At 43.3% G+C, this 17279-nt stretch overlaps 2 protein-coding genes across 2 annotated transcripts; one reads left to right on the top strand and one right to left on the bottom strand.

Moving 5' to 3' along the window:
- Positions 1–216: 216 nt before the first annotated feature.
- LOC116377065 (ubiquitin-conjugating enzyme E2 L3) lies at positions 217–5103 on the bottom strand. The gene is made up of 4 exons (XM_031838604.1): positions 5028–5103; positions 3097–3192; positions 2821–3007; positions 217–1555 (listed from the first exon to the last, which is right to left on the bottom strand). The coding sequence occupies exons 1-4, from the start codon at positions 5052–5054 to the stop codon at positions 1401–1403; spliced, it is 465 nt and encodes a 154-aa protein (XP_031694464.1). The 5' UTR covers positions 5055–5103; the 3' UTR covers positions 217–1400.
- A 3649-nt stretch (positions 5104–8752) lies between these two features.
- Positions 8753–17208, top strand: LOC116377064 (E3 SUMO-protein ligase PIAS2-like). Its single transcript, XM_031838603.1, is given in 11 exon segments — positions 8753–9125; positions 9562–9564; positions 10841–10889; positions 10892–11027; positions 13601–13688; positions 13776–13826; positions 14164–14254; positions 14347–14481; positions 14588–14693; positions 15826–15899; positions 16821–17208. Coding segments are annotated over 11 exon segments (1053 nt in total). The 5' UTR covers positions 8753–9084; the 3' UTR covers positions 17100–17208.
- The last annotated feature ends 71 nt before the right edge of the window (positions 17209–17279 follow it).

The raw sequence follows: 17279 nt of genomic DNA, 5'->3' as shown, positions 1-17279 counted from the left end.
CCCCCTTAATAATAAAAACCTTCATTTAAAAACTGCATTTTGTGTTTACTTGTGTAGTCTGTCTAAAATTTAAATTTGTTTGATGATCTGAAACATTTAAGTGTGACAAACATGCAAAAAAATAAGAAATAAGGAAGGGGGCAAACACTTTTTCACACAACTGTATATAGATATGAATTATACAAACATGAGCAATATTCACTTGACTACCAGGCAGACAGTGAGGCCAAATGGTTAGCCATCTTTATTATGAAACAATATTGGGACCAGATCAAACAGCTGTTACATGATGTTTTTTTTTGTATTTTTGGCCACTGCAGTCCCTTTTTCGTGTCCTGACACACCCCCCGGACAGCCAGCCCTCTCCCAGCTTCCTTCAAGGTGCTTGTTTTTAGGACCGCCTCCAGGAGCTGAGCTTCATTCCAGCCGAGTGCATCCTTCTCCAGCTTCTCCTCCTCCCCTCCTGCTCCTCCTCCCGACAGGCTGGGCAGCCGACAGTCCGTCTGCCTGCTGGAATATGTGTGTGTGGTAAAGGGCTCTGTGTCGAATGTGATCGGTGTGATATTGGGAGACATGCGTTGAAGATTCAAATTAAGCAAAAGGGGTTCTTCCTGCGTTACCGATTTTATTTGCACCAAGTGCCAATCAAGAAAGCAAAACGATTACTAATAAAGACAGAAAAAAAAAAAAAGATCACAAAAGCCGTCGCCTTTAGGGCTGGCTCACGATAACATGGAACCAATTTACTTTGTTTTCTCTCACTTAAGAACCTTCCGTCACGTTTTCAGTGAGAACAATTCCACTAATGTACGGCCTGCTCAGTGTGTTACAAACAGAGGGGAGGGGGGGGGGGTCCCATAGAGCACAGTGCACGTCTAAGAGAGGCGAGTGAGGGGAACGTTTGCTACTGACAGCTTCTCTTCTTTCTGTCTCGCTTTGCTGGTTTTTTTTTTTTTTAGCTTAAAGATTATCGACGGTGGGAAAGAAGAATAAATTTGTTATCGTCCGGTTTTCCTGCTTTGCGAAAAATACTCGAGAAAAGTCTAAGTGAGATCTATTCAACACAAAGGAAAAGAAAAGACAATTACACTTTACTTAGGCTTTCCATCTAACTCTTCGTCTAAACGTTTCATTCGCTTAGAATTTATTTTCCCGTTTTATTTCACATTAAGAAAAGAGTAGAAAGTTAGAAATGGAGATTTATGGCCGAGGAGGACGAGCGGTAGTTAAGAGGAAGCTGTCTGATCCACAGAGAGTCCTGGATGGGGAGGGACTGCAGGGAGGATCGGTGTAGGGGAGGAGGAGGAGGGGGGGGTTGGTATTTGGTTGGGCAGGTGAGATAGGAGAGGGGGGGAGGGGGGAGAAAGAGACAGAGAAAGGGCTACACGCTCGTCAGGTGATCAGTCCATTGGCCGCTTTTCGCCGTATTTCTTTGTAAACTCTTCAGCGTTCTTCAAGAATTTTTTACGGTCCTTTGAGTATTCTTCTGCTAGGTCTGCCCTGAGGGGGTGCTCCGGCTGGGGGTCGTTGACCAGCGCGATGAGGGACTGAATTACTGCAACACACACACACACACACAGCCAAGGAAATCAGGTTAGACATGAACAACGCACTCCCCGACAAGACGCAGCAGCCGCAGCAACGACATGAAGAGGAATTAAAGGGGACACGTCGTTCATACTGCGCTTTGGGTTTCTAGTGGAACATGTTTACATGCTTTAATGTTTCTCACTATTCCTCTGTCTAACAACGCTCTGTGTTCACGCCTGTCTCTTTAAGGCCCTCTAGAAAGATGACCGCACTGATGCAACAGGTTGGATTGGGCAGTGGCGAGTCCGCAGGTCTATGAACTGATGTCACGTTCAGTATAAATGAGCATTAAGCGAAAGTCGATTCAACGTTACCATGATGTGTTCAAATGTAATCTTAAAATGTAGTTTTTGGCGAGGAACTTGAATAACTACAGTTGTTTAAAGGAGATGTTTTCACACAGTATAAAACAGAAAGGGGATTATGAACGCGCAGGTATCGCATCGGTGCTCGGAATCGACCGATACGCAAGTTCAGGTATCGGAATCGGGTTCAGGACGGCAAACATGGTACCGGAACATCTCGACCGTCACTAACACCTCCTAAAGTAAAGTAAGCCAGAGTGGAAAGTCTTGGTCCTGATTGGATTAAAAATACAACTTTTTACCCAACTGTGTAATACATAGGCTTGTGTATTTATCATTTATTGAGAGTTTAATTTAGTGTGCGTTATGATTATAAAACTACAAAATGTGGGCGCTAGGCAGTCATAGGTAGCCGATGTCAACCGACACGACAACACACTCCTGTGTGACGAGCCGACCCAACATCAGAGCTCTCTTGCCGGTTCTCAGTCAAGTTGACGAAGTCGTTTGTTTCCTCAGAGCGAGAATGTTTTGGTCAGAAACGATCAGACCGAACCACGGACGGGACAAATGTCCTGCACTGAGAGACACAGAAGGAACGTCATCTCTGCCGTGGGGGTGAAAGTGCTGACGTTGATGCGGGCGAAGCGCTGGATTTTTAAAGGCGGGTCTATCGCCTGAATGTTTCACTATGAAAACAAACACTTCTGCAACTTCCCAACTATCAGCTGAGAATAAGGACGTGTCCACTAAATAGTGCTTAGGTACCTTTAACGGCATATGTTAAAAGGTTCTTAATTCCCATGATTTGGAACGGTCTAACATAATAAATAATAAACAGATTTTAAATGAATGTAGGCAAACCGTATGCGAGCTAACCAGTCCATCGCCGTCGGAGGACCCCTTGCAACACTAGCACACCCACCTTGGTCAGTTTTGGTGGCAGGCTTCCAGTTCTCTGCGCTGATCACAGGCAAGCACACCTGGCCCTTCTCGTCGATGTTGGGGTGATAGATCTTTGTCTTGAACGTGATCTTGGGAGGCTTGAAGGGGTACTCAGTGGGGAAAATGATTTCGATTCTGAACGCACCTTTGTCATAAGGAGGGTTGTCCTGGAAGCAGAAGAACAATCAGAGGTCAAGACAAGCGAAGCGCAGGTGGACGGAGGGCAGAGACGGGCGCACGAGGAGAGGCTACTTACGGGGACGATGAGCCCTTGCCATGACAACAGGTTAGATTCCTCCACTTGAATGTTTCTGAAGTTTTTCATTCCAGATCTGCGAATCTCTTCAAGTTCCTGAGAGAGCAAGCAGACAATGTACATTACAGAGGGTTGAGTATAGAGAAGCGGTTTTGAATTGGACCCAGTTCCAGTACACCTCGCACACCACCCCAGACTCCCCCGGTTCAATTACTGAGACGGCCACCTCCAGCTTTGCCTCACTACAATTTAGTTTGCAGGCAGGAAGTCGGCGAGGGCGGCCATCTTTGTCTCTTTTTACATTACATTACAGTCATTTAGCAGACGCTTTTATCCAAAGCGACTTCTTTTGGCTGCACTAGTGACTCTCACTGATTGGTCAGGGTGCATGCTCAATGGGGAGTGGACCTGAAGGTGTTTGAGTGACGCTGGTGTCAGGAGGTAGAGCATGTCCGCCTACACTCTGCCCCGGTTCAACAGCAGAAGTGGCGTTCTATGTTGGGGGGGGGGCATAAATAATATGCAGCTACATTTTCTCAAAACATGGCATCTACAACTTTGCTCTCTCAGTTAAATGTTAATATTAACAATAATAATTTAAATAATCACATTATACACAATACCGACCTTTCACTCCATTTATCCAACTGAGATAGAGATATAGAGATATATAGAGATATAGAGATATATAGAGATATATATATAGAGATATAGAGATATATAGATATATATACACATATATATATATATATACATACACTCCAATAAATCAACCCAGATAGAAATATATATATATATATATATATATATATATACACACACACACACACACACATATAGATAGATAGATAGATGACAGGCTCACCAAATGTGATTTCTAAAACTTGGTGGACAATATTAGCGAGTAGAGTTTGACTTTCAGCGCTATTTTATCATAATTTGAGCGTCCTGAGAAGCACGTGACTGTCTAGGAATAATGTGTAGTCATCCTCCCTATCATGCAGACATGGTGCCGGGTGGCATCGGTCAGAGCTCTCCTAGAAGGGGGGAAATCACACTGACATCTGCCGGGCCGAGTGTGACAGATCCCGGTGGAGTCTCGTCTTTAGTGATCAATCTTTATAGCTGGTAGTTACGAGGCAGTGTAACGGCCTAAACAAAAGCCCCAATGTTGATCTGTGAAACAGGGCAATGCTTTGCTCCGGTGTCCGTCTTCTTTCAGAGCCGATTTCCTTGTTCCGTCGTGCCAGCTAACGTCACCTCTTAATATTGTTGTGTGCGCGCGCGTGTGTGTGTGTAGCTCCCGTACAAAGTGTCGCCGACTTGTTGTCTGGAAAACGGCCCATCCTGTCCCGACGTGAGTCTTTTTCACATACCAGCCATGAAAAACGTTCGCCGTAGATTTACACTACATTCGCCTTCACTCGTCCCCGAGTGACGAACTCCCGAACCTGGCTAACTGCGAGTTCAGCCGACGCTCGCTGGCTAACGTTAGCTAGCTGAAACGCAGCTAAGATCTCGGGCTAGCATGTTAGCTGATTAGCTAGCGCCTTATGCCGTTGGAAATCCCCTCGCGGTCTTCCGTTGGCCACAACTAAAACTCGACCCTTCGGTCACACAACCCATAGCTGCACGACAACTACAGTCGTCTAGTAAACGAAACCGATGTTCCGTGGCCGTCTCTGGGATTCGTTGGCCTAACTTGCCGGTGCTTTGCTGCTTAACGGTGATATTTGGCCGACTAACGTTAGCTGGTTGGCCAGTAGTGACCTCTCGTTTCTATTACGTTCACAGCCACAGACGGGCAAGACCCGCGTCTTCAAACGACGTGATCTCGTATGAGTTTAGGCGAAGGACGAAGCGTTCCGCGGCCGCCAATGCGTCTTTAAACATTACAAATTATATGAAAATAACGTCATCGAGAGATTTACCTTGGCCAGCCTCCTGCTCGCCGCCATCTTGAAACTGCTGTGTGTTCCCAGAATACACAGCGCGGCGAATATGTGTCTGGGCTGTGTTCGAAATCGCATACTAAGATACTATTCATACTAAGTATGACGTATGTAGTCCATTCACACTGCAATGTGTGTGGATTTATTTTGTACACAAGAAATGCCCGGATGTATTCTATATTATGACTTTGTGAGTAAGAGACATTACATTACATTACAGTCATTTAGCAGACGCTTTTATCCAAAGTGACTTACAATAAGTGTATAATTCAACATCGGTATTCAAGAGAACTACTCGTCACCAGAAGTCATAAGTGCATCTCCTTTAAACAAGCATCTAAGAGCATGAACCAGAGCAAAAGTACAGTGCAAAAACAAATCTATTTCAGACACTTAATATTTATTAATGTTCATTATTTCTGTTGTTTAATAGAAATTCAGGCAGAAGGTATACACAGCCATAGTGTATGGCACAGTATGAGAAGAATGACGAGTCTTTCCAACATGACAGCATGCCAAGATGTTCTATTAGAAAGTCCAAATACATGTGTGAACCTGAAATTAAGCATAATCTGGGACCGTACAAATGTGTAGCCCTCCAATATATTATCCCCCTTCAAAATCTTCTAATAGCCTATTAACTTAGTATGCACACACACACCTACATTCAAAGTTCTATAGTCTATACTGTTGGTCATAAGTTGAAATACACTGCACCTACGAGGTATATTATACTGCACATTCTATTGATCTTGAAGTGTGTGTACACACACCACTCTCCGACAGCCATATCAACACCCACTTATCGTTTAAGTTGCAAACATTTTGCCACAGTCTCCATAATATGGCAGCAATGCCCCTCATGGAATTCAGGAAAGTAACATACTGTATATTCCCTCGATATGGCGAACAATGGAGAAAATGGCTCAACGTGGTGGAAAATTAGAAAAAAAGGCATTTCTGAAGCCAGGGCTCCAGTTTTAAAGCCTGATATAATGCAATGGGAACATGTTTGTCCTTAAGGAGCTGAGTGTCTGTATTCTGGCTACACATGTTGTTATAGACTTACTATAGGAGCTGAGGTTGGACTTCCAAAATTCAAAAAAATGTATGCCATATGCATTAACACAGACACAACTATCAAAAAATGAAAAAGCGAAAAAAAAGTCCTATGGAACAACTTCTCATTAACTCAACCCAACAAACCAAACTCAAATAAATGCCTTAAACATGAGTCGTTACTTCCCCTCGTTGGTGCCAAGTTGCATAATTCTTTCTAGGAAACTTGCAAGTAAATAGTTAGAAAACTACGACCTTAAAACAGCCTTTCTTACTCACCACACCCAACAGGAAACAGGAACACAGGCCCACCTAAAGGTCAAGAGTGTCCTTCTTGACTTCCTGTTTTATGGAAATATTCAGAAGGCAGCTGGGTGCTAACACCTCCTCTCTCACTCCTACCCGCCTTGGACACAGGCAATGATTAATAAAGTAGTTTTTCCACAACTAAGCTTTGTCACAAATAATTTTTTTTTTGTCCTTTAGCAAACTGATGACGGTCCTCACACTCCTTCAATTCATGATCTGCAGAGAGAGAAATATTATACATGTTATCGTGTGAAGTGTGGAGAATGTTTGTTTGAAAAGTACAAATAAAGAGTAACTCGTATTTATTTATTTCATGGAGTTATGTTGTGTAGTGAAAATGTACATGGATTCCTCTGTGACATTGGCTATGTACAAAAAAACTAACTTTTTTTAACTTAAATTCTACACTTATTTTATGTGTTTTTTTAATAGCTAACATTCAAAATGTATTGGTCATTTTGCATGTTCATATTTAACCTTTTCTATGTTTTTTTTAACACAAGCCATTACAGGTTTTTACCACCGTCACACATATACTTTTTATTTATTTGATGTGATTTGTATTTCAGTGTGTGAAGCAGAAAGATATACGATAAAAATTGTTGGTGCTCCGGCTCACTTCTTGATCGAGAGGGATTAAATCCATCATTGTGTCCTTGAGACATCTTTGTCTTACTCAGCATTCATGTTCATTTTATGTTATTGTGCCACACTGGTGCAGGACCAGCTGACTGTGTGGTGGAACCACCAGCAGAGGACAGAGGACTACTGGGACTAAACACATTCACATTGCATGCATGTCATCAATGCCAACAATCTCCCATTAAAGAAGCATGTCAGTTACATCAGTGTATTTCAATGCAAAAAACACAACACAACAGGGAATCATGCATGTTTCTCTTTTATTTAGTGCAAAGACCTTTTACCACTGAATGTGTCTGTATCACATCATTTGCCCTGAAGTACACACGTGTTCAATTGGCTCTGGGGGAACAGGGGGAACCATTTCTTTATGGACCTGGCTTTGTGCACGGGGGCGTTTTTACGATATTTCAACAGGAAAGAGACAAACCGTTGACACAAAGTTCAATGAGCACAATAATCAAAAACAAACAGTGGTAGTTTATTGACAAAGATTGTCTCTTAATTGGAACTAAGCTGCTGGCCCAAGCCAGCAGAAGAAAACCAAAGGAAGTACATGTGCCATAGTCCTAACAGACTACAGAAGGTAACTATCACTATTAGTTTGTGTTAAATTGACCAGAGACAAGTTGGAAAATGAGGCTTCAATTGTTCTCCAAGTTGAGCTGTATTAACTCAGGAGTTTGAGGATGATGTAAGGGATGGGAATGACCAAGTGCTCCAGTGGTTACCATGTGACCGTAATGTCGTTCGTTTGAATTTGTTGCAGGTCATGAATGGTAATCTTATAAGGGAGAGGCGTTTTTATGACTTCTGATACTTTCTCTGAATGATTGAAGCGAACTGGCCCTTTAAGGAAAAGGCCAACACAGCCGATTTGTTGTCATAAAACTACTTATTTTTTTGCCACAAACCTCATTCAGTTTGAAATCTGCTTTCTTCTTTTCCAGCCAAGTCTTTAAAAGGCACTTTTTTTACGGAAGTCCTCAACACCCACGTCAAATCCAGGAGTCATATTCCACGTGGCTTCTGGTGCACTGCATCCAGCTGATGTGGTGTACCGGTGTACCGGTGTCAGGCAAAGCTGGGAAAGCAAGCGATGAAACAACTTAAGATGAAATCAAATTAAAATCAGGTATGACAGTAAGCTCACATCAACAACCAAATGGAAATAGGCACCTTAAGAAAAGAGAATGGCATGAACTCTGCTAAAACTGCTTCAAGTCTGTTGGAAATGGAATCATGACATTATAAGTGAGTTTTTACATTTAAACGGTAAAACTTATTTTCCTGGATAAAGAAGTTGAAATATATTTATTATTTACAGATAATTAACTTTGCATAGCAAATACCAACTGCTGAAACGGTCTCACCACTTTCACTAATAACTGATTACATAAAAAATATTTCAAAACAAGAGCACACTGTTATTCAAGACTTCATCCAGGATTAACAAAACAAGAAAACATGATTAATGTGATCACATGTTCATTCTGTGGCAGAGTCAATGTTGAGTTATTTGTCAAGTAACTGCCATGCTTAAGCAAACCCGGTCTTTTCCTAAACCTAACTAAGTAGTTTTCTTACACAAACCTAACCAAGTATTTCAGGATGTTTTCCCAAACACAACGAAGTAGTTCTGCTGCCTTAATCTAACACAGTAGTTTCCTGTGAGACGGGAGTTTATTTTGAAAGGACTGTACGCACGTAAGGAGCGGGAAATGACACGTGTTGCTGGCTTTCACAGAAAAGCTAGGCACGAAAAATAAGGACTAACCTTTCGTTAACTAACCACTCACATATTGGAAAACCGCGGAGGACCTGGGCTCGTTTTTAAATATCAGAAAAAACAGCTCCGTGACTCAAAAACTGGAAATTGTGCTTTGTAAACAATTTTGCAGCACAATTTCCCCTCCGAACGCAGTCGGTCACTTTAGTTGTTGTTTATTTTTGGCCCCAACAGTGCTCCGTACTGACCTCCACTTCCCAGCTTTGGCGTCACCTGGAAGTAGTCACGCTGGGCGGGATGACCGCAACAACAAGATGGCGGAGAGTGGAGAGTTTCGGGTAGGCAAAAGAGAAAAACACTGCCCGTGTCTTACTTCTGTGCACACTGCAACATGTAAGGATAGCCTGGACCGACTGGGTCGGTCGATGCATGGCGCTCTGCGTTGACGGGCTCTCGCTAGTCGGGAATGTGCACGCTCATTGCGTAGAGAGAGAGGAGTTAGCCTCGATGCTAACAGCTGCTAGTGGGTCCCTTGTTAGCTCGCTGCAACTAGCTGAAACCATTACTGCCTTGTATTTTAAACCCAACTATTACAGCAGTCTCTATCACATACATGGACTATGAACGCGGGGGTCTAGAGCTGCTAAGCACCACATCAGTAATACTAATAGTTTTCTGCACGAAATGACATGCAGCTAATAACGCGATGATACACCCGGTTAGCCAAGGGATGCATAATATCACAACTTTATGTAGCGACACTGATTTCTAAAGCCGGTTTGATTTATCGCTTTGATAACTTACTTCCTGTTTGTATTATTGTGTGGTGTCCAAACTGTGACGTTACTTTCACATGTCAACAAACTGTTTCCAAACACGAAGCTCAGTGCTCCGTAGATGATCAGCATTAGCTTGCTAACGTGCTGTTGTGCACCGTTAATCGCACGTGAGGTCAACTGATCAGGGACGCTGGGGACCGGAGACCCAGCGGCTAGGACTGGACGTAGAATAGTCTCTAAAGGCGTCTATCTGTGCACCGTTAGTCTGTCTACAACCACTTCTGATCACGTCTGAAGCTAATGGAGTTCACTGGCTCGTTAGATGGGAACGCTTTGTCATATTTGTTGAACTTAATGAATATGACATGGTGTTCAACTTCACCCAGTACAACACCAAGAGAGATCCAGTTAGTGTGGCCGGAAACCCAGGAACATGGTTCAGTTCTTCCTGATGACAGTTGGAGGAACCCTTCATTGAAGAAGGACTAAGAGTAAGGCGAGGGACACGTGTTTCTCTGTATCCTGTCTGAATTGAGCCTTGGCCCCGCCCACTGCTGCTGCTCTGTACCTGGAGCCCACACTGTCACTAACTGCACCCACTGAAGAAATAGGATCTCATTTTTGGAAAAACAAAATGCGATTTCACAGAGAAGCACACAGAACTGTCTACGATATGCATTATATAATATATCTATGATATCAAACTGACTCAGCGGTGGAAAGAGGTTAAACAGATAAAGATAGAAGCTAAAGGAAGCCTACAGGTCACAGTGTCAAAGTGAACCATCACATCACAAGCACTTGTTCTTACCACTGATGGTATCTGACTTCTAACATATAACGCATTGGACCTTTGTGTTCAACAATAAAATCCTTTGTGTTGAACCACAAACAGCAGTTATAACTGTTGCCAAATACACAAGACTCCATAGACAAAAAGTAATCGTTTCATCTCTTGTTATCTTGTCGTAATCGCTGGAAGGTACTAACTAACCTCTGGTGGATCTCCATTAGACTGAGTCAGTGTGAGTGCTCAGCTGTGGTGTCTGTTTGGTGAGGATGCTTCATGTCTTAATGTACCCATTTCTTGTGTTGTGTCACACAGGGTGGTATCAAGTTTGAGAATGGCAGAGCTTCAAGTGTTACTGGGCTTTATTGGTGGTAAACTCTAGGATTGTAGTAGACAGCCTGCCCCATTCGGCCAACATGAAGTCATGGTTGCCCTCTCATGTGAACGGGGTAGCTGTAGTGAACTCTCACATCTCTGTTTGCAGGAGTCAGTCCTGTAACGCAGACTTCAGCCCGTTGACTGGTGAAGCGGCCGCGTGTGGCACCACAGCGAAACCAGCATGAATCTCCAGCAGCCAGCCCCTCTCATCCCCCCCGTCCACCCCGACGTGCAGATGAAGCCGCTGCCCTTCTATGACGTGCTGGACGTCCTGATCAAGCCTTCAAGTCTAGGTCTGTTCTTGTGGTTCTTTCCTGTAAAGAATAACTCTGATCTGAGCCATGTCATGTGTGCTCTCATGACTTGGGCTGGGTTTGTTACTTTTCTGAGATTTAGTATGATAACAAAACATCATGCTTTCAACACAATACTGTCCTGGTTATAAAAACCCAAAGCCTTCAAATGTGTAAAATTGTTTTAATACAACCAGCCAAGAAATTGCTCATGGACACAATGCCACATTCATGTCACATATGAGTTTCCCACTTGTAAATCAGTTTCTCCAGTGGTGGAGAAACTGATGGCCTAAACACAATCACAAAGTTATAGCTATTTTATAATTGAATCATTTTTCATAAACACACTACATGTATTATCATTATTTTTCCCATTATCTTACTTTCTCATTGCACGGCTACAGTCTTCCTCTGTTGCTCTGCTTCCAGCACAGCTTGTTTTAAGGAGAGCTTTTATCCAATCAGATTCAGCCTCTATGTCTCTATGTATGGAGAGAGGCCCGAGGTCCTCTGTAGACTTTGCAGGTTAAGTGAATGGGGACGATATTGTTGATTGTCATAGTCTTCAACCAATCAGATCTTTAGTTTGACATGTTGGGCGTATTCTTTGACGTGCCAGTGGTACCCAGGTAGCCTCTAAGTACGTTTGCATTAACATGCTCCGTGATTGGTCAGTGGGCCAGCGTGTCTTTTGTCAAACACAAAGCAAGCTAGCAGGTCTTAGTGTTCAGTAAGAGTTCAGGTTGAAACACATGTAAGAGAAGTTATGACATGTTTAGCGTTGTGCTTGGTGTAGATTCTGTTATTTGTTTTACCTGCTGTGTGTTTTTAACACTCAATGGCTGAAGGAGGAGAAATAGATTTAGGAGTTACTGACTTTAACAAAGAAAGGAGGATGGACTTTGTCTTTAAGTGAAGGCAGCTTTGGTAAGTGAACTGCTTTAGTTTTTACATCTGCAGTAACATTACTACTGTGTTCATTTGTCTATGGTGTCGTTTTTATGAATAATATGAATAGTATGAATGGCTCGTGCTCTAGCGCTGCAGTGTTGCTGGATTGATTTGTTGCTTTGTTGTCATATAAACATGTGACTGGTTCTTGTGAGTTTGTTCTTGTCGTTGTGTTAGTTACATTGGTTCTGACTTGTCCGTCAATGACGAAGCATCCCGTCATCACGGGGTTATCTCTGATATTTGATTCTCTGTTTGAATCAGTAGGGAACAGCTAACTGCTGTTGTTTCCCCGCTAAGCTAGTTTAGCTTAGCCTCCCTGAACACACGCTTTCACGTCAACTTCCAAGTTGCAATTGCGACAGGGAAACTCTGTGACACTTAGTTATATGGAAGTGACTGAAAACCAAACAAATATGGACACCTCAGATAAACCAACGTTTGTCGTTCAATGGAATCATACCCATAATGTACAGGATAGGGAGTTACATTGTTAATAAACAATATTTACATTTTTACTAGTGCTGGGCAAGTTAACGCGGTATTATCGCGACAATTATTTTATTGTGCGTTAACGCAGTTTTTTAAAAATTATTATTTGTAAAGTGCGTTGCTCACTGGCAGCGGTGGAGGAAGTCTTCAGACTACGTTGATGCAGCGTGTGGGAGAAGTAGAGATAAACTAAAGCAAGACAAGCTAACAGATGCTACAGAGAAGTGGAGACAAACTGCAGATTAGTGTTGTGGAAGATGTCGGTCTGAGGAATGTTCTCAAGGTGCGTTCACGCGTTGTTCATCAGAGTGACGGCCAGTGGAAAGAAGCTGTTCCTGTGTCTGGTGGTTTTGGCGTACAGTGATCTGTAGCGCCCACCAGAGGGGAGGAGTTGAACAGCTTGTGTCCAGGGTGTGAAGGGTCTGCAGTGCAGTCTGTTTCTATCCTGTTTGGTGGCCGATCACAAACCACACAGTGATGGAGGATCAGAGAACAGACTGGATGATGGTGGAGTAGAACAGGATCAGCAGCTCCTGAGGCAGGTTGTACTTCCTGAGCTGGTGCATGAAGTACAACCTCTGCTGGGCCTTTTTCCTGATGGTGTTGATGTTGGGGGCCCACTTCAGGTCCTGGGAGATTGTGGATCCCAGAAACCTGAAGGTCTCCACCACAGACAGTGCTGTTGAGTATGGTGAGGGGGGGGGCAGTGTCCATATATGGTACGATAAGACAATAACTTAAAAACGATCAGGCCTAGTTGTCGTGACAGGCCTACCATATAACATGATTGTGGCATTAGTAAACACAACGCAGTGCTGCAGACTCAGTTCTTTGGAGGTTGTAGTTCCATAGTGAGGCGTAACCACAGTTGCTTGTGCAGAGTTTTGTCAATTGACCGTAGAGCTTCATGTCCTCCCAAGTGCCATTGTCTTTAGTAACGGACCAAATCCTGAACACAATCAGTGTTTGTGATGCCACATGATGGGAATTAATGCAGATTTACCATTTACAAATGTGAACCCTATGCTCTATGTAAAGGTCACACATTATGCTGTGTGTGTGTTTCGAGTTAAGGTATTTTAGGTTATCTCAGGAATAGCAATAACGGTCAACATTTGTGTTTTCAGGAGCGAGTCCTGCACAGAGGTACCACCAAGAAAAGTATTTCATCTTTGCCTTGACGCCACAGCAAGTTCGTGAAGTGTGCATATCCAGGTAGGACCTTTCTGAGAGACAAACACACCCACGTCTGTGATGTAAGTGCTGCATATCTTTAGTGTGGTCAACCTTGTGTGTTTACAGGGACTTTCTACCAGGGGGCAGACGGGACTATATGGTTCAGATTCAACTGAGGTGAGAACGTTCAGAGTGTTCCGTCCTGTCAATCATAGATGTTGAGATTCTTAGCAACTTAGAATCTAAAAGAAAACAAAATCTAATGTGAGTTACTCAAAGGAACCTTCAGCTGGTTATGAACGAGTCTCAGTTTAAAACGGATTCTTCTTTATTACCAACATGAGTAAATGAGACAGAGAGAAGATTGGCTATTCATTCATAGTTATCTTTAATGCTTGACCCGCTGCAGCAAAATATGAACTTTTTCAAAAGGACTCCGGTGCTTAGAAATGCTAAATATGCTAACTTATAATTTTCTAGTCATGCTCTTAAATCATTTTTTTTGTGTTGTCAGGTTTTGCTTGTCAGAGACAAGTTGCCCTCAAGAGGATAACTACCCAAACAGTCTTTGTATAAAGGTTAATGGGAAACTTTTTCCTTTGCCAGTAAGTGCTAGTTTCACTCCAGAACAGTCCCAGTAAGAAGCCAGTCCTTCATTCAACCATAAAGACGCTGACAAAGCATTATATTCCCGTAGGGTTATGCACCACCACCGAAAAACGGCGTGGAGCAGAAGAGACCAGGAAGACCTCTAAACATTACCTCCCTTGTCCGACTCTCCTCTGCGGTTCCCAATCAGATTTCAGTGACATGGGCGCCTGAAATTGGCAAAGTGAGAACATCAACCTCCTTTCTTTTTTCTATTCTTTTCCCCGTGCTTGAGTTGGACGTCATGTTCAGGGAAAGTAACAGAAACCCCACCGTTGTTGTGTTTTCAGACCTATTCCATGTCTGTGTACCTGGTGAGGCAGCTGACATCACCACTGCTCCTGCAGAGGCTGAGGATGAAGGGCATCAGGAACCCGGACCACTCCAGAGCACTAAGTAACTACACAGTAGACCACCATGACACCTCAGTAGACGAGCGTAACTAGAGGTCTTTACAAATCCAAAACATTTACCTGAACTAAAGAACAGCTCGGTGTGTTTAAATACACCGGGTTACTCAGGAAAATCCGGTTCCACCGGTGACAGGACAGTGTGTTCACATGCACTGCAGTAACCTTTACCGTCTTTACACCCAGGTTAGGATTGTAATCCGATCAGCCAAACCACCTCCCGAGGTGGTGGTCACTCATTGTGCCCACATTGAATACAACTGTAAATGCAACTGTGTTTTCAATCCAGTTAGAACAGCTAGGTGGGCAGAAATACGTAAGTACGCGCGACTGGTCCAAACCAGTGAGGAAGCAGCCATCAGCCAGTTAGCGAGCTAAACGTGTCGTTATGAATCCCAGCTTCTCTTTATGGCGAGACCCGCCCTGCGAAGCGGTTTGAGGCAGAGATGTTTGGTTGAGGTTTGGCAATGACCTCGGGTAGTTTGGGTCCAGATAGCCCTCTGGGCACGGCGTAGGACCAGAACCAATCCAGTTACCTGTACCTCGGCCTGACCAAGCCCAGCTACTTCAATGCTGCACAAGGCGGTGGGATTCAGAGCGACAGAGAGAGCCAGACAGACAGACACAGGCGGGCCGCTGCAGATGAATACCCAACATTTCTTGATTTTGCTGCTTTAAAGTAAAAACTTTTAAGTAACTAGGGACTAAAATTGTGAAGAATTTATAGGAGAACGTGTTTATTAGAGAATTAGCTGAGCTATTTTAGCGGCTATTCTTTAATAAGACTCCAGGAAGGAAGAGTGAGCGCCAAAACATGACGAGGGACTATTATTTTGAAGAAATTGAAATGTGTTAATAACCACTGTTACTTTTGACCAGGAATTATATGTGACCAGTCAAGTTGCATTGAAGTGTCAAGTGGACACACATGTGGACACTGCTGAGTTCTGACTCCGGTGCATCCCATCCCACAGCCGTCTGTTGAAAGCCAACGTGGGGTGGCACTTGGTGGCCCTTGGTGATGTCTGGTTCACAGAACTGTCTCTTGTTATAGTTGGTTGTTTTTAACGATTCTTTCCTTTTCTTCGGTCCTCTTCCTCTTGTCCTCTGTGTTCCAGTTAAAGAGAAGCTGACAGCAGATCCAGACAGCGAGGTGGCTACAACGAGCCTTCGAGTCTCACTCATGTGCCCGGTAAATGAGAGGAAACCTGTGTGCCATCTTTCAGTATTATTGGCTCTTTTGACATAATTATGGAAATAAAGCCACAAATTCACGCGTTTGGTGAACAAAAGAACACGCCTCCGCAGTGAACAAAGAATCCAAAAAACGGAGAAACATCTTGATGAATTAAAGTTAATGTTTAACAATAGCAAAAACTACATCAACAACACGCGGACGAGTAACACTCCAGTACCAGCGTAAAGCTGTTGATGCGGCCGTGTGTTAAATAGTGAGCCTTTAGTGAGGACGCAGGTGTTTGGGAAGCATCCAATAAGGATAAGGAGAGAGTGGCGAGTTTGGTAACGGATGTTTTGATATAGTTCTGCTGTTATTAAAAGCGGCCCACATTTGCTTCAATCCATAATATCGCCGGCATTTGGCATTTTGATATCATTCCCATTAGGTGTGAAATTGTTGCGATAACATATTGCGATACATTATTTATTCAACCACAAATGATGCAGTTACTCTGTTTCTCCGTTCGGTTGATCCCACTTCAATTTATTGCAGCAAAATGTGTTTGTGACTGAACAACACATCTTTGATTTAAACCAACTCTCCCAATGACGTAACTCAGCACCATCTAGTGGATTGAAAAGCATTATAAATAGTTTATATAATAAAAACAACGATACTCGGGGTCCACTAACATATAGCTAGCGTTAATTGTCAAACAAGCAACGCTCGCTTCTCACCGTTGGCTGTATAGCTAGCTCCGCTTAGCTATGAGAACACAACTAGTGCTCATCTATAGTGTCATAACATGAGTTAGTTTGACACGTTTCCATATCTGCCAGTGACATTCGGTCTTTAAAGTGTTACTTTACGAATGCAAACCCGTTTTCCTGATCCGTTCATCTCTGACTGACCTCGGTACCTTTTGTCCCCTAGCTGGGGAAGATGCGGCTGACGGCGCCGTGCCGGGCGGTGACCTGCTCTCACCTGCAGTGCTTCGACGCCGCCCTTTACCTACAGATGAACGAGAAGAAGCCCACCTGGATCTGTCCCGTGTGCGACAAGAAGGCTGCGTACGAGAGCCTCATCATCGATGGGTCAGTTCAGCCTGTTGTTGCTCTCGCTGGTGCTTCAGAACATGACAGAATGCACAGCGGGGACGCTTCAGTGTTTTCTCCTGAGATTCATTTGCACGTTAATATATATTTTTTTTGATTGTTGTTTTTTGTCACGAGCACAGAATGTGAATGTTAAGTGGCATGTTTAGAGTTTCCACACCGTGAGTAAAGGCGTGAACCAATCACGTGCAGAATGACGTATAGTGTGTGTGTGTGTGTATGTCTATATATCTATATCTATATATATATCTATATATATATCTATATATATATCTAT

Source organism: Anarrhichthys ocellatus, unplaced genomic scaffold (genome assembly GCF_004355925.1).
Source record: "Anarrhichthys ocellatus isolate YVR2014 unplaced genomic scaffold, GSC_Weel_1.0 scaffold851, whole genome shotgun sequence".
Taxonomy (NCBI): Eukaryota; Metazoa; Chordata; class Actinopteri; order Perciformes; family Anarhichadidae; genus Anarrhichthys; species Anarrhichthys ocellatus.
The sequence above is the reverse complement of the archived record's forward strand: the minus strand, read 5'-3'. Positions and strand labels throughout refer to the sequence as shown.

Coding starts and splice junctions, on each gene's coding strand:
- LOC116377065 (XM_031838604.1), bottom strand. CDS start 5,054: ATGGCGGCGAGCAGGAGGCTGGCCAAG. Junction 3,008..3,096: donor GGCAAGGGCTCATCGTCCCC/GTAAGTAGCCTC, acceptor TTCTGCTTCCAG/GACAACCCTCCTTATGACAA. Junction 1,556..2,820: donor TGCCACCAAAACTGACCAAG/GTGGGTGTGCTA, acceptor TGTGTGTTGCAG/TAATTCAGTCCCTCATCGCG.